General features: G+C 37.4%; 1 protein-coding gene across 1 annotated transcript; it reads right to left on the reverse strand.

Moving 5' to 3' along the window:
• Positions 1 to 4,156: 4,156 nt before the first annotated feature.
• Positions 4,157 to 12,974, reverse strand: LOC103123919 (olfactory receptor 2W3-like). The gene is made up of 2 exons (XM_060190883.1): positions 12,069 to 12,974; positions 4,157 to 4,183 (listed from the first exon to the last, which is right to left on the reverse strand). Exons 1-2 carry the CDS (start codon positions 12,972 to 12,974, stop codon positions 4,157 to 4,159), a joined length of 933 nt encoding a protein of 310 aa, XP_060046866.1.
• Between the last annotated feature and the right edge of the window lie 12,659 nt (positions 12,975 to 25,633).

Consider the following 25,633-nt stretch of genomic DNA (forward strand, 5'->3'; position numbering starts at 1 on the left):
ACCGACTGACCAGTCAACGCCCACGTTCAGTGGGGAAGCAATTACAGAAGCCAGACCTTCCACCTTCTACAACCCACAACGACCCTGGGTCCATGCTCCCAGAGGGATAGAGAATGGGAAAGCTATCAGGGGAGGGGATGGGATATGGAGATTGGGTGGTGGGGATTGTGTGGAGTTGTACCCCTCCAATCCTATGGTTTTGTTAATTTATCCTTTCTTAAATAAAAAATAAATTAAAAAAATAATAACCAAAGAACGAGATCAAGACTACATGAGGGCATGTTTATTTTTCTTTAATGGATTTCAGGTCGACTCCTACCAGGCCTGAACAACTTTGCAGTCTCGGCATCCAGCTTTTATCTGTTTTCAAGCTGGGTGTGGCACAAGCTGATTGGATACAAACAGAGTCCCTCAAGGTGCTGACAATAAAAGTGAGATCAGGTTGGCTACAATCAGAGTCAAAGTTTCTCTTGGGATACTGAATTGTGGAAGTGAGATTCCACCAGCAGCAATTATCTCATTCTTTTGCCTGTGGATTTTTCATTTCATTCCCTCCTCTTCTTGTACCCAGTAAATCTTTCCTGATATACTACTGGCTTATCCCAGTTTGCATTCTCTCTGTACCAGCTGTAACTTAACTGTTTCTAGGCACATAGTTATAAACTTCATTAACATGTTGACAGACTCACTTGAGCAGAGAGAGACAAACTAAAACTATAACACCAGTTATAAACCTCTAAGCCTCGCTTTCATTTCTCTTTTAAGCCAAACCCACACCTGTTACTACTCTTTTATTCAAAATTCCTGTCTCTAATAGTATTCAGAATCTCATGTGTCTGGGGAACATGTACTCTGGCTTGTCACAGTACTGTCTGTGTTCCACAGCTTCTGCCTATTCATTCCCTAACTTCAACAATTCCCTGTCTAGGAGTATGGACCATAATTCTTTTGGGGTGCTGAAGGAAGGAGTTTCAATCTTTGTAACTACTTTCTGCTGAGACGTGGACTGTAGCCTGGTCAATCCATACTACCAGACAGACCTGTTCTGTCCATAATCTTTCACTAATAGGATAGGGTTCCAGAGAGATAAGGTTTCTGGACTCTTCACCATGTAGTCATCTGTCCAAGGAGACCTGGATGGGGCCTTGGTAGCATCTGGGACTTGATGCCTGAAAGATGGTAAGGCATACAAATGTTTAATAAAGTCTGTAGTATTAATTCATTTAATAGTTATAATAAAGGGTATCTTTGTATCTAAGGCTAACTGACGAATACTTGGGTGAAGACTCTATATTGTCCTCATTAGGCTGTTCTATTATTAGGCTGCTAAGCTTACCAGGTCTGTGTTTAGTTATAGAAGAAGAAAAATTCTTAAAGCATAGAATTTCCCACAGCTTACTTAAAAAGTATTACTCATCCATAAAATATTACTTGAAAGAACACAAACAAAATTGGACTGGATACAGGAACCCTTAAGAAAGAATCTCACTGAGCAAAAGGTGGGAACCTGGCATCCAGGGAGACAACAGCAGTGGCAGCTGCAGTGTGGTTTGGCATGGCAGCACAGATAGCTTACTTACATTTGATAGCCTAATGACTAGAATTAACTTTAACATATTCTGATTTTGATATCTCATACAATTTTAGAATACTTAATTAATAAATAGGTGTGTTAATATAGAAAAACCACTGTTGCCTGCAATAGTGGGATTGGGGATTCAGAACTCTGGTGGTAGGAATGGTATGGAATTATATCCTTGTTGACATTTAATTTTGTAAATAATGTTAAATCATTAATACAATTTAAAATAACTCATTTTTATTATTAATAGCTTATTACAAAATTCTAAGAATATAGTTTCACACCCTATCCTCCCATCTCACAAAGTTCTATAACCCCATCCTCCCACCTCACAAAAATAACCACCATACTTCTCATAAGTCTTACAGTTTGCTTGCGTCTGTTTTGTTTGGATTCTTTTTTTCTTTTGGCAAGTTAATGTAAATCAGATTTCTAGATTCCACATATGAGAAGTCTTTCATCTCTACTTATTTCAGTAAGAGCAATCACCTCCATTTCCATCCATTTTGTCACAAATGACATAATATCGTATTTTTTGATTGCAGAATAGTATTCCATAGAATATATACCCCATAACTTCTTTAGCTAGTCATCTGATGATGGGCTTTTTGGCTGCCTCCACTCTTTGGCTATTGTGAATAGTGCGGCCATGAACATAGGGGTGCATATGTCTCTTCTAAATAATTCTTGAATGTCCACTGGATAAATGCCTGAGAGTAGTATTGTTGAGTAATAAGGTAATTCTATTTTTTATTTGTTTAAGCTCACTCCATAAAGTCTGCCAAAGGGGATGTACCAGTTTTCATCCCCACCAGCAGGGAAACAGAGTTTAATTTTTTCCACAACCTCTCCAACACTTGTTCTTTCCTGGTATGTTGATGTAAATCACTTTCTCAGATGTGAGATGGTATGTCAGCATACTCTTAATTTGCATTTCTCTGATGATAAGTTAAAAGGAGCATTTACTTATGTGTCTGCAGTCCATGTGTATCTCTTCTTTTGTTTAGATCTTTGGCTCACTTGTTTATTGGGTTGTTTTTGCTTCTATTATAGATCTCTACCAATTCTGTATAGATGTTTGATATTAGTTGCTTGTCAGATGTGTGATATGCAAATATATTTTCACATTTATTGAGTTGCCTGGTTAACCTGTGTGGTTTACTTTTGATTTGTAGAAGCTTTTCAGTTTCATGTAATCTCAATTATTTACTCTTATTTTTACTTCCCATGCCAAGGGGGTTGAGTCTTCAAGTATATCTTTGGTGTGAAGGTCCAGCAAACTTTCACTAATACTTTCTTCTATCAATTTTAGAGTTTCTGGCTTAATTTCTAAATCTTTAATCAATTTTTGACTTTGGTGTATAATATTAGGTGGTGGTCTAGGTTCACTTTTTTTTTAAAAAAATTGTTTATTGGATCTCCTCTGAGGTGAATGTTTCGTTCATATCCTCTGCCCATTTTTGGATGGGGTCATTTGCTTTTTTGGTGCTGAGTTTGCTGAGCTCTTTATATATTTTGATGATTAGTTTCTTGTCTGATGTAAGGCGTGTGAAGATCTTCTCCCATTCTGTGAGGGGTCTCTCTGTTTGTTTAATAGTTTCTTTGGATGTGCAGAAGCTTTTCAATTTGATGTAGTCCCATTGGTTTGTTTCTGCTTTAGTCTTCCTTGCAATTGGGTTTGATTCATCAAAGATGTCCTTGAGGTGTAGGTGGGAAAGTGTTTTACCAATTTTTCCTCTAAGTATTTGATTGTTTCTGGTCTGACATCTAGGTCTTTGATCCATTTGGAGTTGAATTTTTGTTTCTGGTGAGGTAAAGTGGTTCAATTTCATTCTTCTGCATGTTACAACCCAGTTTTCCCAGCACCATTTATTGAAGAGAGCCTCCTTTTTCCATTTAATCCTTTGGGCCCCCTTATCAAAGATTAGATGCCCATAGGTGTTGGGATTTATTTCTGGGCTTTCAATTCTGTTCCACTGGTCTGTGTGCCTATTTTTGTTCCAGTACCATGCTGTTTTGATGATGATGGCTTTATAATATAATTTAAGGTCTAGGAGTGTGATGCCTCCATTTCTGTTTCTTTTCCTCAAGATGGTTTTGGCAATTCTAGGTGTTTTCAGGTTCCAGATAAATGATTGTAGTGTTTGTTCTATTCTCTTAAAGAAGCTTGGTGGAACTTTGATGGGTATTGCATTAAATTTGTATATGGCTCTTGGGAGAATTCATTTTGATGATATTTATTCTTCCAATCCATGAGCATGGGATATTTTTCCATTTCTTGGTATCAGTTTCTATTTCCTTGAGTAGCGACTGATAGTTTTCAGTATACAAGTCTTTCACTTCTTTGGTCAACTTTATTCATAGGTATTTGATTGATTTAGCTGAAACAGTAAATGGGAGTGATTTCTGGATGTCTTCTTCTTCAGATTTAATGTTTGCATAAAGAAATGCCACTGATTTTTGTACATTGATTTTGTAGCCTGACACCTTGCTATGTTGCCTAATAACTTCCAGTAGTTTTCTGCTGGATTCTTTAGGTTTTTCTATGTATACTAACATATCATCTGCAAATAGTCAGAGCTTGACTTCTTCCCTTCCAATCTGTATTCCTTTGATTTCTTTCTCTTGCCTGATTGCTATGGCAAGAACTTCCAATACTATGTTGAAGAATAATGGTGATAATAGACAGCCCCGTCTAGTCCCTGATCTGAGGGGGAATGATTTCAGCTTCTGTCCATTGAGTATGATGTTGGCTGTTAGTTTGCTATATATAGATTCCACTATCTTGAGGAATTTCCCATCTATTCCCATTTTTTGTAGAGTTTTGAGCATGAATGGGTGTTGGATTTTTTCAAAGGCTTTCTCTGTATCTATTGAGATAATCATGTGGTTTTTGGCTTTGTTTTTATTGACGTGGTGAATGACATTGATTGAGGGTAGTCACTTCCTAACAAAGCCTCAAAACCTAGATATAAACCAGGCCCCATGAGATAGGGCAAATGTACATGTGTATCCACAAATTAGGACAAAATATATACCTTAAAGCAAAGGTGCACAATAGTTTGCATTGAGTCAATAAATGAAGCAAGCAAGTAGTTTCACTTTTCTATATGTCCAATATTCCTAGCACCATCAGTTGAAGAAACCTTCTTGAACCCATTGAATGGTTTTGACAGCTTTCTTTTTGTAATTTAATTTTTTAATTTATTTTTTATTTAAGAAAGGATAAATTAACAAAACCATAGGATTGGAGGGGTATAACTTCACATAATTCCCACCACCCAATCTCCATATCCCATCCCCTCCCCTGATAGCTTTCCCATTCTCTATCCCTCTGGGAGCATGGACCCAGGGTCATTGTGGGTTGCAGAAGGTGGGAGGTCTGGCTTCTGTAATTGCTTCCCCGCTGAACAAGGGCGTTGACTGGTCAGTCCATACTCCCAGTCTGCCTCTCTCTTTCCCTAGTAGGGTGGGTCCCTGGGGAAGCAGAGCTCCAGGACACATTGGTGGGGTCTTCAGTCCAGGGAAGCCTGGCTAGCATCCTGATGGCATCTGGAACCTGGTGGCTGAAAAGAGAGTTAACATACAAAGCCAAACAAATTGCTGAGCAATCATGGACCCAAAGGTTGGAATAGTGGAGAGGAAGTGTTGGGGGGTGGTGCTCACTGCAAACTCTAGTGTACTTCTGCTTTCAGGTATATATTTTGCACTTGTTTATGGATACGTGTGAACATATGCTCTCTCTCACAGAACCTGGTCTATATATAGATTTTGTGACTTTATTAGAAAGTGAACCACATGGGATGGAATTAGAGAATATTATGAAAGGAAAGGTCTCACCCGAGTAATGAATCTGAAGGGTTGTCATTCCACACGTGAAGTCTCTGGACACAGTCTGAGCTGAAGCATGTTGAGGTGGCAATCGTTGCGTTGATTAGGTTGCGATCGGCAGATGCAATATTATTTGATATGGATTGGGAGAGGCATGTGGGAAAGTGGGCCCTATGCTAAGGTTCCAGGACTGGGGGAAATATAGGCTCTATAATGGAGATGTGAAGTTCCTGCTGTCTTAGGGCTCAAAAAGACAATGGATAGTTAATGTTATCATCACATTATTTGGTAATTGGGTTAACTTTGAAAAGTCCTTTTGTTAGGGTTTGCTGTACAGTACCCAGTATCTTGTATATAGCTGTGCTATTGGTTGCTTCTGATCTACTTGGTCTAGGCTTTTGAGAGAGTCCGCATATCAAATACACAGCCTATTAAAAAGACTCTGTGTTTTAAAAACTTCGAGACATACAATTAATTCTCCCCCTCTCGTATTAATTAACTAGTGATTTATATGACTACACTTTACTAGGAGTGTACATCAACACCATTCCCACCACCAAAAGACTGTGTCCCATCCCATCCACCCAACCCCACCCCGCACCCCACACCCCCCACTGGCCCAGGAAGCTGCATGTCTACCCCTCACCACAAGGTTTTTACTTTGGTGCCCTACTTTCAGTTTAGTCAGATCCTGCTTTTAGTTTCCCTTTCTGATCTTCTTTCTCAACTTCTGTTGATGAGTGGGACCATTCCATACTCATCTTTATCTTTCTGACTTAGCTCACTTAACATAATTCCTTCTAGCTCTGTCCAAGATGAGTCAGAGAAGGTAGGTTCATTGTTCTTGATAGCTGTATAGTGTTAATTTAATTTTTATTAATAAAAAAGGAAACACTGACAAAAATGATAGGATAAGAGGTTCGCACACAGTTCGCACAACCAGAACTTTGTATCTTGTCCCCTCCCTGATATCTTTCCTATTCTTTATTCCTCTGGGAGTATGGACCCAAGGTTATTATGGGTTGCAGATGGTGGAAGGTTTGGCTTCTGTGATTGCTTCCCCACTGAACATGGGTGAAGGCAAGTCTATCCATACTCCCAGCTTGTCTCTCTCTTTCTCTAGTGTGGCAGGGCTCTTGGAAAGTGGGGCTCCAGGACACATTGGTGGGCTCAACTGCCCAGGGAAGTCAGGTTGGCATCATCTTAGCATTTGGAACCTAGTGGCTGAAAAAAGAGTTAACATATAGAGCCAAACAAATTGTTGACTAATCATGAACCTAAAGGCTGGAATAGTTGTGATGTTGAGTTGGGGGGATCTCTGTTTTGTAGATAGTTAGTAGGCCTATTTTAGTTATATTCCAAAGAGCCCATGACTATAGTAGTTATTTTTTTCCATGAGCCTGACTTCTGGTATGGAGGTAGATCCAAGTTATTGTCTGGGAAGATGATATCATGGCTGGAAAAAGGACCAGAAAGCTGGATCAGGGAAGAGAGTAGCTGCCAAATATGGGGAAGTTATATAAATATTGTTGACTGTAAACCCCACTGATTTGATGTGACTCTTTAGGTTTTTCTATGTATACTATTATGACATCTGAAAATAGGGAGAGTTTGACTTTTCTTCCACTCTGTATCCCTTTAATTCCTTGTTCCTGCCTGGTTGCTATGGGAAGAACTTCCAACACTATGTTGAATAGTAATGGTGATAGTTGGCAGCCCTGTCTAGTACCCGATCTGAGGGAAATGCTTTCAGTTTTTGACCAATGAGTAAGATGTTGGCTATAGGTTTGCTATATATAGACTCCACTATTTTGAGAAATTTTCCATCTATTCCCATTTTTTGTAGTGTTTTGATTATAGAGGGAAGTTGGATTTTGTCAAAGGCTTTCTCTGAATCTATTGATATAAACAGGTGTTTCTAAGTCATGCATTTATTGATGTGGTGCATTGTGTTGATTGATTTAGATATATTAAACCAACTTTGCATCCCTGGGATAAACCCCACTTGGTCATGATCAACAATCTTTTTAATATACTCCTGTATCTGGTTGGCTAGGATTTTGTTCAACATTTTAGCATCTATGTTCATCAGAGATCTTGGTCTGTAGTTTTCTTTATTGGTTGTGTCTCTGCTTTTGGTATCAGAATGATGTCGGCTTCATAGAAGCTGGAAGGGAGTATTTCAGTGTCTTCAGTCCTCTGGAAGACTTTCATAAGTAGAGGTATTAACTCTTCCTTGAAGATTTTGTAGAATTCATTTGTAAAACAATCTGGTCCAGGACTTTTATTTTTGGGAAGGTTTTTGATAACTGTTTCAATTTCATTAGCTGTGATAGACCTGTTCATGTTATCCACTTCCTCTTTACTTAATTTTGGAAGTTTGTAGGTATCTAGACATTCTCTAGCTTGGTGGCATATAGTTGTTCATAGAAGTCTCACATAATATGTTGAATTTCTACGGTGTCTGTTGTGATATCTCCTCTTTCATTTATGATCCAATTTATTTGGTTCTTCTCCTTTTTTTGTTTTGTGAGTCTGGCTAAAAGTTTGTCGATTTTGTTCACTCTTTCAAAGAACCAACATTTACTTTTGTTGATCTTTTGTATGGTTTTCTTATTTTCAATGTTATTGATTTCTGCCCTAACTTTAGTGATTTCTGTCCTTCTGGTTGCTTTAGGGTTCCTTTGCTCTTCTTCTTCTTCTAGGTCTTTAAGGTGTGCAATCAGGTTGTTTATTTGTACTTTTTCTTGTTTCCTAATATGTGCTTCTATGGCTATGAACTTCCTTCTCAGTATTGCCTTAGCTGTGTCCCAATATTTTGATAGCTTGTGTCTTCATTTTCATTGGACTCTTGAAACATTTTGATTTCTTCCTGTATTTCCTCTTTGACCCAGTAGTTGTTAAGTAGTGTACTGTTGAGCTTCCACATTTTGGGACTTTTACTAATCTTTTGTTGACTGTTAAGTGTTAGTTTAATTTCACTGTGGTCTGAGCAGATGCTTGGGATGATTTCAATGCTCTTGAATTTGCTCATGCTGTCTTTGTGACCTAACATATGGTCTATCCTTGAGAATGACCCATGTAGACTTGAGTAAAATGTGTATTCCAGTTTCTTGGGATGAATGACTCTAAAAATATGCAATAGTTCCAGTTTATCTACCTCCTCATTTAGCTCCCTCATTTCTTTATTGATTTTCTGCCTAGATTATTTGTCATGTTGAGAGAGTATGGTGTTGAAGTCCCCTACTATGATTGTGGACTTGATAAGGATTGCATATAATCTATATGGACTTTCTCTATATGGTATAACTTCACACCTATGCAAACCCTCTATCTTCCAGAAGACTTTTTAATTTTGTAATTTTAAGATACAGGTGGAGTGGGAAAGAGGGGAGTGAGAAAAATGGAAGAGAAGGAGAGATGCCATTCTATTTGTCATGCATGGTGCTCCTTTGTTGTATCAGGAAGGGGTCAAATCCAGGTACTCATACATGGTAAAATGAGCACTCTTCCAGGTGATATTAACTTTCCATTCCATGAACATGAGTTAGCTTTGTACCTCCTTAGATTACTTTAACCAAAACCTGATAGTTTCCATGTGTCTGTTTGCTATCTGTATATCTTCTTCATACACTCTTGAAATGTCAGCTAAACTACTCTCACTTGGGGGTTGTCATATATTTATTGTTGAATTGTGTGAAGTTTGGTATGTCTTATAACACAACTGTTTATCATATACCTGCTGTGTGCATATATTCTCCCATTTAGTATGATGAATTTTTTATATTTGGTGATAGTTTCCTTTGCTCTGAAGAATTTTTTTTAACTTGATGTGATTTCATCTGCTTTTTCCCCTCTTATTGGGGAGCTTTGAGTCTATGAATATCTATCAGAAGCCAATATCTTATGCTTTAATCATTTTTCATTTCTTATATTTTAAGTTATCACTCAGGCTCTGTGCCTTCATAAAGATTTCACAGCTCCCATTTGTCTTTTTTGTTGTTTTACAGAAATAGAGAAGAAGAGGGGGAGAACAAAGGAGAGAAAGGTGAATTCACCTTCCTCACCTCACCTTGAATTGAGCTTGAAGGAATCATCTTAAGTGAGATAAGCCAGAAAGAAAAGGATGAATATGGGGTGATCCCACTCATAGATAGAAGTTGAAAAATAAGAATGGAAGGGAAAATACAAAGCAGAACTTGGATTGGATTTGGTGTATTTCAGTGAAGTAAAAGACTCTGTGGTGGGATGGGGTGACTGTTCAGGTCCTAGAACATGATGATAGAGGAGTACCTAGGTGGGGGTTAATGTTATGTGGACAACCAAAAAATGTTACACATGTACCAACTACTGTATTTTACTACCAACTGTAAAACATTAATTCCTCCCAAGAAAGAAAGAGGGAAAAATAAGGAAGAAAGAAAGGGAGAAAGAAAGAAAGAAAAAGAAGGAAAAGAAAAAGAGAAAGAGAGACACCTATAGCATTGTTCTACCACATGTGAAATTTAATCCCTTTAACCAGGGGTTTAAATCTGGAACTAGGTATGGTAATATATGGGCTCTACTGGGTGTACTACTTCCCAACCCCTGAAACCAATACCATGGAGTGTTTTGCCTATGTTTTCTTCAGTGTGTTTTATTTATTCATTTATTTATTTATTTAATAATTATCGACAAGACCATAGGATTAGAAGGATACAATTCCACATAATTCCCACCATCAAAGTTCCACATCCCATCCCCTCCATTGGAAGCTTTCCTAGTCAATATTCCCTCTGGGAGTATGGACCCAGGATCATTATGGGTACAGAAGGTGGAAGGTCTGGCTTCTGTAATTGTTTCTCTGATGGACATGGGCGTTGGCAAGTTGATCTAAACCCCCAGCCTGTTTTCATCTTTACTAGTGTGTTTTATAGATTCAGGTTCAACATCCAAATCTTTGACCCACTTTGTGTTAACTTTAGTGCATTATTTTACATGTAGGTGGCCAGCTTTCTCAGTTGGTGAAGAGACTTTATCCATTTTACGTTTTTAACTCTTTTGATATAGATAAACTCTCCATATGTATGAGAATTTATTTCTGGACTCTCAATTCTATTCCATTGACCTGTGTGTATACATTATTCAATATACAATAATATGACATTTATTACTATAGTTTTGTAGTGTACTTTAAAGACAAAGAATGTGATTCCTCTACTCATTTCTTTTTCACAGGGGTGCTTTGACAAGTCAACATCTTTTATGGTGCCAAGCAAATTTCAGTAATTTTTGCCGTGTTTCCATAATGAATGTGTGAAATTTTTATAGTGATTGAGTTGAATAAGTATATACTTTAGGTAGGATTATCATTTTAATGATGCTTCTATCAATCCATAAGAGTGGAGTTTTTTTCTTTTTTCATTTTTGTACTTTCTACTATTTCTCTTAACAGTTTTTTATATTTTTTGGTCTACAAATATTTCACATCCTTGCGCTTTGTGCGACATGCGCTTAACCCACTGCGCTACCTTCTGACTCCTGATATTCTCTACTATTATCTCTTCAAATAAGAATTCTACTCTTTTCTCTTTCCTTTCTACTCTCCTTTCTACTAATACAGTAGTATTGCCTTAAAATTGTTTCTAACAGTTTAACAGGCCACGCTACATATTGGTCACTGATTCCCAAGAGATGGTCTTATGGCAGGGTCCCTTTTCCCTTAGCAGCACACTGCGTCTTTCCAAAACTCCCTTTCCCTTTTATTCTTATAAATCTAAACCCCAACTTTGAGTGGGAGAGCTTCTTGGGCTCTCTTCAAGGCTTTCACCCCGTTATGCCTAAACATGAAGACTATCAAAACCTTGCTTGAGTCAAATTTTTCCTTTGTTTGTGTCCTTCCCAATTTCTACTTGCAGAGGAAGACAGACAGTGGACCCCTTGTGAAATGGTAGCAGTTTCCAGATAATAAAATTTGAAGAGGGTTGGGGAGAGAGCATAATGGTTATGCAAATAGCCTTCATGCCTGAATCAATGAGCTCCCAGTCTCATTCTCCAACATCACAATAAACCAGAGCTGAGCAGTGCTCTGGTAAAAATAAATGAATAAATAAATAAAAATAAAAAAATATATATTAAAGAATAGTAATAAGGTTACAGATATCAGAAAACAAAAATAGTATAATAAATGTCATAATATTAATGTATATTAATATGTATATTAATATTATGGATATAATTAGTTTCATATAGTATAAAAAGTTTCATAATCCATGGACACAATCCCATGATAGAAACGAGAATCATGTAAAATATCAATAACTAAGAATATCATCCTTAATTTTATTGGGGCATAACTTCTGTCAGTCAATTCATAGCACTGAAGTATCAATTCATGGTTTTGTTGAAATTTAAATAGATGTGGTTGACACATAAGGAGGAGAAATCTGAAGTGTAGATGTAAAATAATATATAAGACAAATTTTACCTATGATTTCATCAACACCATATTTGATACTTTACAATAATATTCCCAAACCCCATCCCTGTTTTTTTTTCCTTAAGCAGGTTAGAATATTTAACTGAAATTTCAAATTCTACTACAAGAATTACTTATTTCTATTCACTATGTAAAGGAAGCAAAAAAATAATAACTTTCATCTTATTTTCTAGACACAAGTCTCTTCAGTGCACCCTTTACATCCTTGTTTCTCAGTGTATAGATGAGAGGGTTCAACATGGGTGTCACCAAGTTGTAGAAAAGGGTAAGGAATTTCCCTTGGTCCTGGGATGAATTATTTCCTGGTTGCATATACATATAGATAATATTTCCATAAAACAAGGATACCACAGTGAGATGGGACCCACATGTATTAAAAGCTTTCCTTCTTCCAGAGGCAGATTTGATCCTCAGCACCGCTAAGGCAATGTAACTATAGGAAATAAGGATAAGTGACAGTGGCACCAGAACAATTATTACTGATAAAATAAAAACAGTGCTCTCAATAGCTACTGTGTCCACACAAGCTATTTTTATCAGAGCTGGCATTTCACAGAGAAAATGCTTCACCCTGCATTTATCACATCTTGGTAGCTTCATTGTCACTGGAGACATAACTAGGGAGTTGAGGAGCCCAACTCCCCAGGCCACAGACACCAACTTCCAACAGAGTTGAGTGTGCATAATGACAGAATAGTGGAGGGGTTTGCAGATTGCTATGAAGCGGTCATAAGCCATGACTGCCAAGAGAACACATTCTGTGCCTCCCAGCCCCAAGAACATAAAGAGCTGAATGGCACATCCAGTGTAACTGATAGTCTTATCTGAGCCACCTAGATTGTAAAGCAACTGAGGTATGGAACTGGTGGTAAAACATAGATCTAGGAATGACAAGTTGGTGAGGAAGAAGTACATGGGTGTGTGGAGACTAGGATCCAGGCAGGAAACCAAGATAATGATGATGTTGCCCACCAATGTCACAAGGTAGAAGATGAGAACGAACACAAAGAGAATCTGCTCTAGCCATGGTCTGTCTGAGAAACCCAACAAGATGAAGTATTCCTGGCAGCTCTGGTTGCTCATGATAGCAGATATTCAGTACATGCCTTCAATGAAGCAGATTAAGAACACACCATGTTCATAATAAAGCAGACTAAAGAACTGATCGAGCCAAAGGTAATAACAAGTGATCATGCAAAATAATCACATTAAACATCAGTATTCTGTATATAGGTGATACATTTTAGGAATATCTTTTTATAGGCTTCTTTCATTTCTGTTTGCATATTTAAACTGTACAGAAAATAAAAAATTAGCTATACCCTATAATTATGATTATAATACTAATTTATTTACTTTTAGTCTACCCTGTGAATGTGTATATATCTATAATTTAACAATCCTAAATCACAGAGTGTTTATAACTTTTATATTCTAAATTTATTTACTCAGATTTACATTTTGAGAATTTAGTTTGTTTAAAATTTCTATGAATTGCATAACAATTCCATAACTATGTTATAATTTTTCTAGCATTTCTTTGAAGTTGTCCATGGGGAAAAAAATCATAATTTTTTTCTCATCTCAATGAAAAGCCAATTTCTCTAATCTGATTTTCTTTTATCTAATGAGTGCTTAAAAATTAAGAGTGAAAAAATTAATTAAATTAAATAAAAATTAAGGGTGTGGGGGAGATAGCAAGTCCCCCACATAACCATAAACCAAACCAAACCAAGACAAGACAAATAAACATACACACAAACAAAAAGAACCACCTAACTATGGTTAATTTTGGCTAAGCATGAGTTTTTATTAAAATATCTGAGAGGGTTATTATAAAAGGAAGGATAAAAGAAAAGCAAGAGAGATAGGATACAGTGTAAATGGAGTGTAAAAAATACAGAAGTCTGTATATAACATAAAAATGACAGTGAAAGAATGTTAATAGCGATAAAACTAGCAATATCAGTTACAGCACCATCAACAAATACTAAAATTAATCAAGGAATCAAGATATAAATGTGTGTTTAGAACTATTAAAATAACTATATATTTATGATTGTATATGTATACTACATATATCAATAAAATAAGATTAGCATATTTTATGATTTATATTGTATAATCTATAGTATATCTAATATATAATTCAGAACATATAATACATGCATATATAGGGATATATATAAACCCTTGTATATGTACATATAGTATATATGTATATATACATTCTCGAACATAAATATTGTATATATGTGCAATATAGATAGATAAAGATTTTGAAATTGGAGACATGGAATATAATGTACTGACGGATGTTATCCAAGAGGTTGGAAGATGCTGTCCCAACATTAATCTGTCTCCATCTTGCCTGTGCTCAACAAGGAGGCAAAGAATAATGGGTAAGTACTCTCCCACAGCCCCAGCCTACTGCCTTGGGTAAGTCCTCTTTAGTAAGATCAGTTAATTTGAAAGCTTTAGCCTAGCATGTAGTTTTGTAGTCTTAGGCAAGTTATAGTCACAGAAGTGCTTACCTGTTCAGTAAAATAATAAAACATTAACTATATCTCTTTAAATAAGTTAACTTCTGAAATGTTATTTCTTTTGCCTAATGGTATCATTTATTCAAAGATGTATTTTTATCCCCAAAGTTATATTCCTTCTTAGTGCTCCTGATTAGGTATAACTTAAAAAAAACAAAACTGCTATGTATACTAGTGAGATGGCTCATCTGGGAAGATACCTTCTTTGTCATGTGCATAACATAGATTTGAGCCCAGTCCCTACAGCACTTGGGGAAGGTTTGGTGCCATATTGTATCTTTTCTTTTCTTCTTCTATTTCTACTTATATCTAAATATCTATATCTAAAACAACCAAAACAAAACTGCTGGGTTTTAAAGGATATTACATTGTGTTATTTGTGATTTACCAGCTTCATCAAGAGATGAAATGGAGTTGTGAATTCATCTCCTAAGTAAATTGTTTTTTATTTCTATTTATTTATTTATTTATTTTGCCTCCAGAGTTATTGCTGGGACTTAGTGCCTGTACCAAGAATCTACTGCTTCTGGAGGCTATTTTTCCCTTGCCCTTGTATTTTATCGTTGCCCTTGTATTTTATCGTTGTTGTGATTATTATTGTTGTTATTATTGCTATCATTGTTGTTGGATTGGACAGAGAGAAATGGAGAGAGGAGGGAAGACAGAGAGAGGGAGAGAAAAATAGACATTTGCAGACTTGCTTCCCCACTCGTGAAGTGACTCCCCAGTGCAGGTGGGTAGCTAGGGGCTTGAACCAGTATCCTTATGCCGGTCGTTACGCTTCGTGCCATGTGCGCTTAACCGGCTGTGCTACCACCCGACCCCCTTGACTTCTAGTTACTAGAAGTAGAGAAAAGAATGAAATGTTAATTTTTAAAAGTTCTTCTATCTGACTATATCTACACTTTAACAGTCTTATTTGCCCTTTTTTAAAAAAAAATCTATCTCACTGAACATAAAATTACTTGTATTTGAAAAAAAATTTGAGTTCATCAATAACCTTCCCCTATTTATATTTTCACTTATCTTTTCCAGTATACTCTTTAAATTTTTTATTTTATCTTTATTTATTTACTGGATAGAGACAACCAGATATCAACAAGGATGGGGGATGATAGAGAGGTAGACAGAGAGACACCTGCAGCCCTGCTCCACCACTTTCAAAGCTTTCCCCTGGCAGGTGGAGACTAGAGGCTCAAACCCAGGTCCTTGCACATTATAACATGTGCACTCAACAAGGTGTACCACCACTTGACTTTTCCAGTATACTCTTTATTCAAAAACCTCTAGCAGCTTAGTAAGTGCATGTGTCTTACTTACACAGAATGAAATTTTGGAAAAAAAGTAAAAAACATTGCTGTCGAAAAATATTTGACACAGTGCTAAGATCAAGATGTAATATGACAATGTACAAATGAACCTTGCCTTTGTTGGGATGATAGATCAGTATAGTTTCATCTGCTCTCTTCCTACCTTTAGAGTCCTATGTATTAAATAATTTGTCCTGCTTTATATCTTACCGCTTTTCAGCCACCAAGTTGCAGATGCTACCATGATGCCAACCTGACTTCCCTAGGCAGAAGACCTCACCAATGTGTCCCAGAACCTCACCTCTCCAGAGCCCTACACCACTAGAGAAAGATAGAAACAGGCTGGGAGTATGGATAAACCTGCCAACACCCATGTCCAGTGGAGAAGCAATTACAGAAGCCAGACCTTCCACCTTCTGCATCTCATAAAGAATTTTGGTCCATACTCCCAGAGGGACAAAGAACAGGGAAGCTTCCAATAGTGGGAATGTGACACGGAACTCTGGTGGTGGGAACTGTATGAAATTGTACTTCTTTTTTCTTACAATCTTGTTAATCATTATCACTAATAATTTTTTTAAAAGAGTATAGTAAGACAACTACAATGGAGAATGGTATAGCATGTGATTGTAAAATATACATATATAGGTGGGGTGTTATTTGAAGCCCAATGGGATTAACCTTGTGTTATTTTTAGTAATAATGGTATCTCAGATAAGAATTTTAGGAGGCCAGGACAGTGGCACACTCAAATGAGTGTGCATTTTGCAATGTGAAAAGACCTGAGTTCGAACCCCTAATTCCCAGTTATAAGGGCAATGCTTCACAAACAGTGAAACAGGTCTGCAGGTGTCTTTCTCTCTAACTCTCTATCTCACCCTTCTCTCTAAGTTTTTCTGTCTTATCTAATAAAACAGAAAAAAAAAAAACGAAAGGAGAAAAAATGGCCATTGGGAGCAACGGATTCATAGTAATAATAACAACAACAACAATAAACAAAAAACTTTAATAGAAGAGAACTAGAAGCAATAAGAGAACTTGGAATATAAGATAAGTTGAAATAATGTGGTGTTGTGGAAGGTATTGAGTGGGTGATATTCATTCAGACTGTAGAGGTAGTAAATTCTTATGAATCACATTCATTAATTTTTATTTTCATATAAAATAAATAATACAAAAAACTGAGTGATTTAAAAGTATACATGACTGTAATTAGGAATTTAGAACTTATTTTGGCAGTAGTGAGTTGGACAAGTGAAACCGGAAAATTGGGAGTCTATCATGAGGTGGTTGCAGTAATCTAGATGAAAAAAGAATGATTAATTGCTCTATTGTAGAAACTGTAACCAAGAGAAGTGTATAGGTGGACAATATGCTGGAGAGAAATAATCTGTAACATTGGGAGATTTATCAGATGACAAATGTCATCCTTTGTCATGACAAAGGTGAAGAAGGACCTTTAAGTATATGACTTTTTATACCTTCTTTGTATCTGGCCATTTCACAGAAGACTAATGAATTAGGAACTCAGAAGGAAAAAAGAATATAGGGTTGGTGGAGATAATAAATTTAATTTGGGTACCAAGTAAGTCTGAAATTTCTATAGGCTCTCACAGTGATTAGATCTACTAGACAGGTAGATATCTGCAATCTTATCAAATCACTGCTGTTCAATTGCCAATACCACCTATATGTGCATAAATACATCTTAAAATATTTGTGTGTATGTATATGTCTCTAATATACATAAGAACTTTCAGAAATTTTCAAACTTAAAAAGAGTTAAGATAACAAATCTATAAGGGCACAAATTAAGGCGATATCCAGTCTATTGTAAAGATTATGAAAACAATTCATTTTGCTAAATGGCTCATTTTATTTCACATTTATTTATGATTACAGTCACTGATCACAAAGAAGCATAACTTAATGATAAATTTAAGAAGCTTAAGATGGTCTATTTGGGGGCCAGGTTGTGGTACACTCCACAGAGTGTACTTGCAAAGGCCCAGGCTCAAGCCCTCTGTTTCTATCTTCAGTGGGGAAATATTTGAGCAGAAGTAGTGCCTTGGGTGTCTCTTTCTCTCTCCTCTATCTCCCCTCTCAATTTCTCCCTGCCTCTATCCAGTAAACAAAAATAAATAAATAAAAGAATAAATATTTAAAATAAATAATTATGTCAACTAACCTTTGGAACTGAAATAATATGAAGAAACTGCCATAGTAATCCATATTTACAGATAAGAATAATGGCATCCAATAAAGTCAACAGACTTGACTAATATCAAAATGAGAACCTGAGTTCATTTTTGCTTGATTTAGTTAAATCTTAAACAAACAGAAATTTCATATATCACAATACCAAAGTTTCCCTCAGTGCGGGACTGAACTTGAACTTGGGCTGTGTACACTGTTCAACCTCACTACCTTACTGGTCCACACATGGATTTTTTAATATTTCATTTTGTCTATGTGAATTCTACTCTATAATTATATTCTTCTTCACACCATCAACTAGGTGTTAGAAGTGATATTCTAGTCCTTGTGTTATTGTTTCTACTGCCCTCCTTTTTCTTAGATACATCTAAAGAAAACATAAACATTAATATCATAAATATGACTGACATTTATATTTTTTATTATCTTTATTTATTTATTGGATAGAGGTAGCCAGAAATTGAGAGGGAAGGGGGGAATAGTGAGTGGGAATGACAGAGAGACACCTGCAGCCCTGCTTCACCACTTGCAAAGCTTTCCCCCTGCAGGTGAGGACCAGGGGCTCGAACCTAGGTCCTTGTGCATTGTAACATGTGCGCTCAACCAGGTGTGCCACCACCCGGCCCCTCTACATTTTTATGGTTAAGAGAGTAAAGGTAAGAAAAAGCTGTTGTTAGAAAATAATTAGATGACTACTTGCTTCCTCTTAAAGTACACATAAAGAAATACTGTCAATACTTACTTCTATTTCAGTTCTTTTCCTTTTACTCCTTTTTTCTTCTGAAAATCAGTTTTAATTTTGGAAGCTGGCTGGTGATCTCTTTTCTTGAGTTTGCCTTGTATTTTGCTTCTGAAATTGCAAATAAATGTTCCAAATATATTGCTATGAGGAAAAAATAATTTCCCACCAAACAAATGTATTATTTACATCTACAACACTGGCCTCACTTTGATCTTCAACTTGTGTTGAATTGAAACACGGTGCCAAGTTTCCAGTTAAATTCATATACAACCTAGTCGTGAGGCCATCCTGAAATTGCTGTTATGCTTCAACACCAGGAGTCTGATCATCTTCAGACTCCTAAAGGACTAGTCCAAAGTAATAAAAGACTATTTATATTTTAAAATTTTATTGAGTGTCTCAGATGAAAAACTAAAGATGCTGTATGCTCTCCACTAAAACCTTTGGGACTGTATGTTCCACTGAAGTAATTACATAAGTTTGCTGTTCTGACCAAAAAGGAAGACCAGTGGGATATGCATAAAAAATTAGCATCTGTGCTTCCTTTAGAATGAGTATGGCCATAGAGGAAGGGGCACTTGGTTTTATTTTGAATAAGATGCCTATCTTCTTTAGTACATTTTTAAGGCTGAGGAGAATTTGCTAGGCATGAGAATTGCCAGAAGTCTATTTGACATTTTTAGTTTCATCATGACTTCAAACTTATAATACTAGTAAAAATAAGTTTATTTTCTGAATTAGTTGAGCTATTTTCTTTTATACCTGAATAATTTAGTGCATTTCCTACAAATAAGGCCATATTTCTATAATTATAATCTAATCATCAAAATTATGAAATTTACATTTATATGTTATTACTATCTAATTCACACTATTTTTTCTTTTTTTCTTTTTATTATTTATTTATTTATTTAAGAAAGGAGACATTAACAAAATCATAGGATTGGGGGGGTACAACTCCACACAATTCCCATCACTCAATCTCCATATCCCATCCCCTCCCCAATAGCTTTCCCTCTGGGAGGATGGACCCAGGGTCATTGTGGGTTGCAGAAGGTGGGAGGTCTGGTTTCTGTAATTGCTTCCCCACTTAACATGGACGTTGACTGTTTGGTCAATCCATACTCCCAGTCTGCCTCTCTCTTTCCCTAGTAGGGTGGGTCTCTGGGGAAGCAGAGCTCCAGGACACATTGGTGGGGTCTTCAGTCCAGGGAAGCCTGGCCGGCATCCTGATGGCATCTGGAACCTGGTGGCTGAAAAGAGAGTTAATATACAAAGCCAAACAAATTGTTGAGCAATCATGGACCCAAAGCTTGGAATAGTGGAGAGGAAGTGTTGGGGGGAGGGTACTCACTGCAAACCCTAGTGTACTTCTGCTTTCAGGTATATATTTGCCCTAGTTTATGGATACGTGTGAACATATGCTCTATCTCCCTCCTGGAACCTGGTCTATATCTAGGTTTTGGGACTTTGTTAGAAAGTGAACCACCTGGGATGGAATTACAGAATGCTATGAAAGGAAAGGTCTCACCCGAGTAATGAAGCTGAAGGGCTGTCGTTCCACACCTGAAGGACACAGTCTGTAGTGAAGCATGCTGGGGTGGCACTGCTTGCGTTGATTAGGCTGTGATCAGTGGATGTAATATTATTTGATAAGAACTGGGAGAAGTATATGGGAAAGTGGACCCTATCTTAGGGTCCCAGGACTGGGGGAAGTTTAGGCTCTATAGTGGAAATGTGAGGTTCCTGCTGTCTTAGGGTTCAAGAAGACAGTGGATAGTTACTGTTATCATCACATTATTTGGTAATTGGGTTAACTTTGAAAAGTCCCTTTGTTAGACATAGAATCAATTTTCCCCCTCTCATATTAATTAGTGATTTATATGACTACAATTTAATAGGTGTGTACATAAATACCATTCCCATCATTAAAAGATTGTGTCCCATCCCACCCACCCAACCCCACACCCACCCCCCACCAGCCGAGGAAGCCTCATGTCCACCCTCCCCCTCACCACAGGGTTTTTACTTTGGTGCCCTACTTTCAATTTAGTCAGATCCTGCTTTTAGTTTCCCTTTCTGATCTTCTTTCTCAACTTCTGTTGATGAGTGGGATCATCCCATACTCATCTTTATCTTTCTGACTTAGCTCACTTAACATAATTCCTTCTAGCTCTGACCAAGATGGGTCAGAGAAGTTGAGTTCATTGTTCTTAGTAGCTGCATAGTATTCCATTGTGTATATATATACCACAGCTTTCTCAGTCACTCATCTGTTGTTGGGCACCTGGGTTGCTTCCAGGTTTTAGCTATTATGAATTGTGCTGCTATGAACATACGAGTACACACGTCTTTTTGGTTGGGTGTTATGGAGTCCTTGGGGTATATCCCCAGGAGAGGAATTACTGGGTCATATGGAAGGTCCATGTCTAGCCTTTTGAGAGTTCTCCAGACTGCTCTCCACAGAGGTTGGACCAATTTACATTCCCACCAGCAGTACAAAAGGGTTCCTTTGTCCCCACAGCCTCTCCAGCATTTGTTGCTGCTGTCCTTTTTGATGTATGCCATTCTCACAGGGGTGAGGTGGTATCTCAATGTTGTCTTGACAATCAGTGACCTGGAGCAGTTTTTCATATGTTTGTTAGCCTTTTGGATCTCCTCTGGAGTGAATGTTCTGTTCATATCCTCTGACCACTTATGGATGGGATCACTTGATTTTTTTGGTACCACACCATTTATTAACATTTTAATAGTTATTTTAATACCTCTTTTAACAAAAGGACCCAACCCAGGATCATGGAATGCATTTATTTCTCACATCTTTTTTTTTTTTTTGCCTCCACGGTTATCACTGGGGCTCAGTGCCTGCACCACAACTCCATAGCTCCTGGAGGCTTTTTTTTTTCTTTTGTTGCTTGTGTTTTATCGTTGTCATGGTTATTATTATTGTTATTACTGATATTGTTGTTGTTAGATAGGGCAGAGAGAAATGGAAACAGGAGGGGAAGATGAGAGGTCCCCTGCAGGTGGGGAACCAGGGCCTCTAAACTTCTCACATCCCTTTAGTCTCCTTCAATCTAGAAAAGTTCCTTAATCTTTCTTTACTTGAATATCAGAACTTTAGGAGTATATTACAGTTATCTTATAAAATAACCCAAACTCCTCAGCATGACTTTATGACATATTTCCTTGTGATTGATAGGCTGCATTTCTCTGGTAGAGATACACAATGATATTTGTGTCTTTAGTGCTTCTTATCAGGGCAATTGCTGCCAGTTTGGCTCACTACTGATAGTATGAACTTCAGTCAATTAATTAAAGTAGTTTTATTCCATGTTTCTTCACTGTAGTGACTCTTTCTTGTTATTGTATTTAAGGTATACTTTCTTTTTTATTTTTATTTATAAAATGGAAACTCTTGACAAGACAATAAGCTAAGAGGAGTACAATTCCCATCACCGGAACTCCATATCCCATTCCCTCCACTGAAAGCTTTCCTATTCTTTAACCCTCTGGGAGTATGGCCCCAGGTTCATTAAGGCGTGAAGAAAGTGGAAGGTCTGGCTTCTATAATTGCTTCTCTGCTGAACATGGGCATTAACAGGTCAATCCATACTCCCAGCCTATCTCTCTCTACCTAGTGGGGCAGGGATCTGGGAAGTTGGAGCTCCAGGACACATTGGTGGGGTCATCTGCCCTGGGAAGTCTGGTTGGCATCTGGAACCTGGTGGCTGAAAAAAAGGTAAGATATAAAACAGAGCAAATTATTGACTAATCATGAACCTAAAGGTAAGAATATTGAGGACAGACTTCCGGAGGCGGAGCTACGAGCAGCAGATCGCTTTCTCTCCTCTCCTCTCCTCTCCCGGATCAACTAGGAATACCAAAGGAGACCACCCGGACCGAAACAAGACAGGACTAGAATGACCACAGAAACCCAGTAAATCACCCGTGAGTACAAACACGCGTGGCTGGTGACAGAGAGGAGAGAGGGGCCTAAGGAGAGATTAAGTGACTGCTAACAGTTCAACAGTTTGTCAGTGGAGACACCACCTCCAGTCTGCTCCACCAACAAGGGGACAGCTGAAGGGAGGAAAGGACTCCCCAGAGACTCACCAAGTGCAACTCTGAGTCTCCATTGCTACTACCCTCAGAATCTGGAGCAGCAACAGGGAGGGACACCAGGGGACAGAGATCTAACCGGGAAACTCAGGAGAAGACCTATACCTCGGTGGCATAGCTGAGGGGCTGTGAAAGTCTCTTTGCATAACCACTGGATTATCTCTGCCACACCCTGCTTTATCTCTTGGTCAGGAGTCAGTGATTAAGCTAAGAAGCCTATTGATAGTTTAAAAGCCCTCAGGCTCCCATAGCCTACAGGGGAAAAAAAAAAAAAGGCTTTTACACCACTGAACTCCAACTCAGGGATTGAAAAAACTGTTAACTTATATAAAATGGTTAAAACAACAAGAAAAAATATTGGAGACTCGAACCAGGACAAGAGTCCAGCTAAAAGTCTTCCAGAGGGTGAAGCACAAAACAACGAGTTCAACATCCAAACATTAGCCAAGGAAATAATAACAGGAGTGAGTAAAGAATTTGAAAAAATTGTAATCAGAAATGCAGGAACAACAAATGAGAATATGGAAGAAAATTCTAATAATCTCATGGTTATTAGAGAGCTGAAAGCTGAAATCGCTGAGCTAAGAAGGCAACTAGCTGAACAAGCTAAAACAGTATCAGAGGAGGGCAACAAAATAGATGAACTCCAGAAAGCAGTAGAGGGCAGAGAGAATAGAATCAATGAGGCTGAAGACAGAATTAGCAAGATTGAGGATGAATTAGAGACAACTAAAAAAGAAGAAAGAGATCTCAAAAAGAGATTAAGAGATGCTGAAAACAACAACAGAGTCCTATGGGATGACTTCAAAAGAAACAATATACATATTATTGGCTTACCAGAGGAAGAAAGGGGAGGAAGAAAGCGTTCTCCAGGCCATAATAGCTGAAAATTTCTCTAGTCTAGACAACACCAAAGACATAAAGATTCAAGAAGCCCAGAGGGTCCCAAACAGAATTAATCCAGACCTAAAGACACCAAGAAATGTCATACTTAGATTGGAAAGGAATAAGGATAAAGAAAGGATCCTCAAGGCTGCAAGAGAAAAACAAAGAGTCACCTACAAAGGAAAACCCATAAGATTAGCAGCAGACTTCTCCATACAAACACTACAGGCCAGAAGAGAATGGCAAGATATCTATCGAGTGCTCAATGAGAAAGGCTTTCAGCCAAGAATACTATATCCTGCTAGATTGTCATTCAGACTAGATGGAAGCATCAAAACCTTCTCAGACAAGCAACAGTTGAAGGAAGCAACCATCACCAAGCCTGCCCTGAAAGAAGTTCTGAAAGGTCTCCTATAAATAGTCAGACCACCACAAATAGGACATATATCAAAACACCCTAAAACTCTACAAGAATGGCGTTAAAATATCTTCAATCTTTGATATCAATAAATGTCAATGGCCTGAATTCACCTATTAAAAGACACAGAGTAGGAAGATGGATCAGAAAACACAACCCAACAATATGTTGTCTACAGGAAACTCACCTAACACAACAAGACAAACACAGACTTAAAGTGAAAGGATGGAAAACTATCATTCAAGCCAATGGCCCACAAAAAAGGGCAGGAACAGCTATTCTCATATCTGACATGATAGACTTTAAAATAGATAAGATTAAAAAAGATAGGAATGGACACTACTTAATGCTCAGAGGATCAGTCAATCAAGAGGACTTAACAATTATTAACATCTATGCACCCAATGAGAAGCCATCTAAATATATCAAACTTCTACTGAAAGAGCTACAGCAATATATTAACAGTAACACAATCATAGTAGGGGACTTCAACACCCCACTCTCTCAACTTGACAGATTATCCAGGAAGAAAATCAGTAAAGACATAAGGGAGCTAAATGAAGAGATAGATAAACTGGAACTATTGGACATTTTCAGAGTCATTCATCCCAAAAAACTGGAATACACATTTTACTCAAATCCACATGGATCATTCTCAAGGATAGACCATATGTTAGGCCACAGAGACAGCATCAGCCTATTCAAGAGCACTGAAATCATCCCAAGCATCTTCTCAGACCACAGTGGAATTAAACTAACACTTAACAATAAACAAAAGATTAGTAACAGTCCCAAAATGTGGAAGCTCAACAGTACACTTCTTAACAACTTCTGGGTCAAAGAGGAAATCAAGGAAGAAATCAAAATGTTTCGAGAGTTCAATGAAAATGAAGACACAAGCTATCAAAATATTTGGGACACAGCTAAAGCAGTCCTAAGAGGGAAGTTCATAGCTATACAAGCACACATTAGGAAACAAGAAAAGGCACAAATAAACAGCCTGATTGCACATCTTAAAGACCTAGAAGAAGAACAACAAAGGAATCCTAAAGCAACCAGAAGGACAGAAATTACTAAAGTTAGGGCAGAAATAAATAACATTGAGAATAGGAAAACCATACAAAAGATCAATGAAAGTAAATGTTGGTTCTTCGAAAGAGTAAACAAAATCGACAAACCTTTAGCCAGACTCACAAAACAAAAAAGGGAGAAGAACCAAATAAATCAGATAGTAAATGAAAGAGGAGAAATCACAACAGACACTGCAGAAATTCAACATATCATGCGAGGCTTCTATGAACAACTATATGCCACCAAGCTAGAGAACCTGGAAGAAATGGACGATTTCCTAGATACCTACCAACTTCCAAAACTAAGTAAATAGGAAGTGGAAAACATGAACAGGCCCATCACAGCTAATGAAATTGAAACAGTTATCAAAAATCTTCCCAAAAATAAAAGTCCTGGACCAGATGGTTTTACAAATGAATTCTACAAAACCTTCA

Source organism: Erinaceus europaeus, chromosome 4, assembly GCF_950295315.1.
Source record: "Erinaceus europaeus chromosome 4, mEriEur2.1, whole genome shotgun sequence".
NCBI classification, from domain to species: domain Eukaryota; kingdom Metazoa; phylum Chordata; class Mammalia; order Eulipotyphla; family Erinaceidae; genus Erinaceus; species Erinaceus europaeus.

Excerpts from the sequence above, each read along its gene's own strand:
- LOC103123919 (XM_060190883.1), bottom strand. The coding sequence starts at position 12,974 with ATGAGCAACCAGAGCTGCCAGGAATACTTCATCTTGTTGGGTTTCTCA. Across the intron at positions 4,184-12,068 it reads AGGGTGCACTGAAGAGACTT|ATTGGAAGGGAAGAAGTCAA; the intron begins GTGTCTAGAAAA and ends AAAGGAATACAG.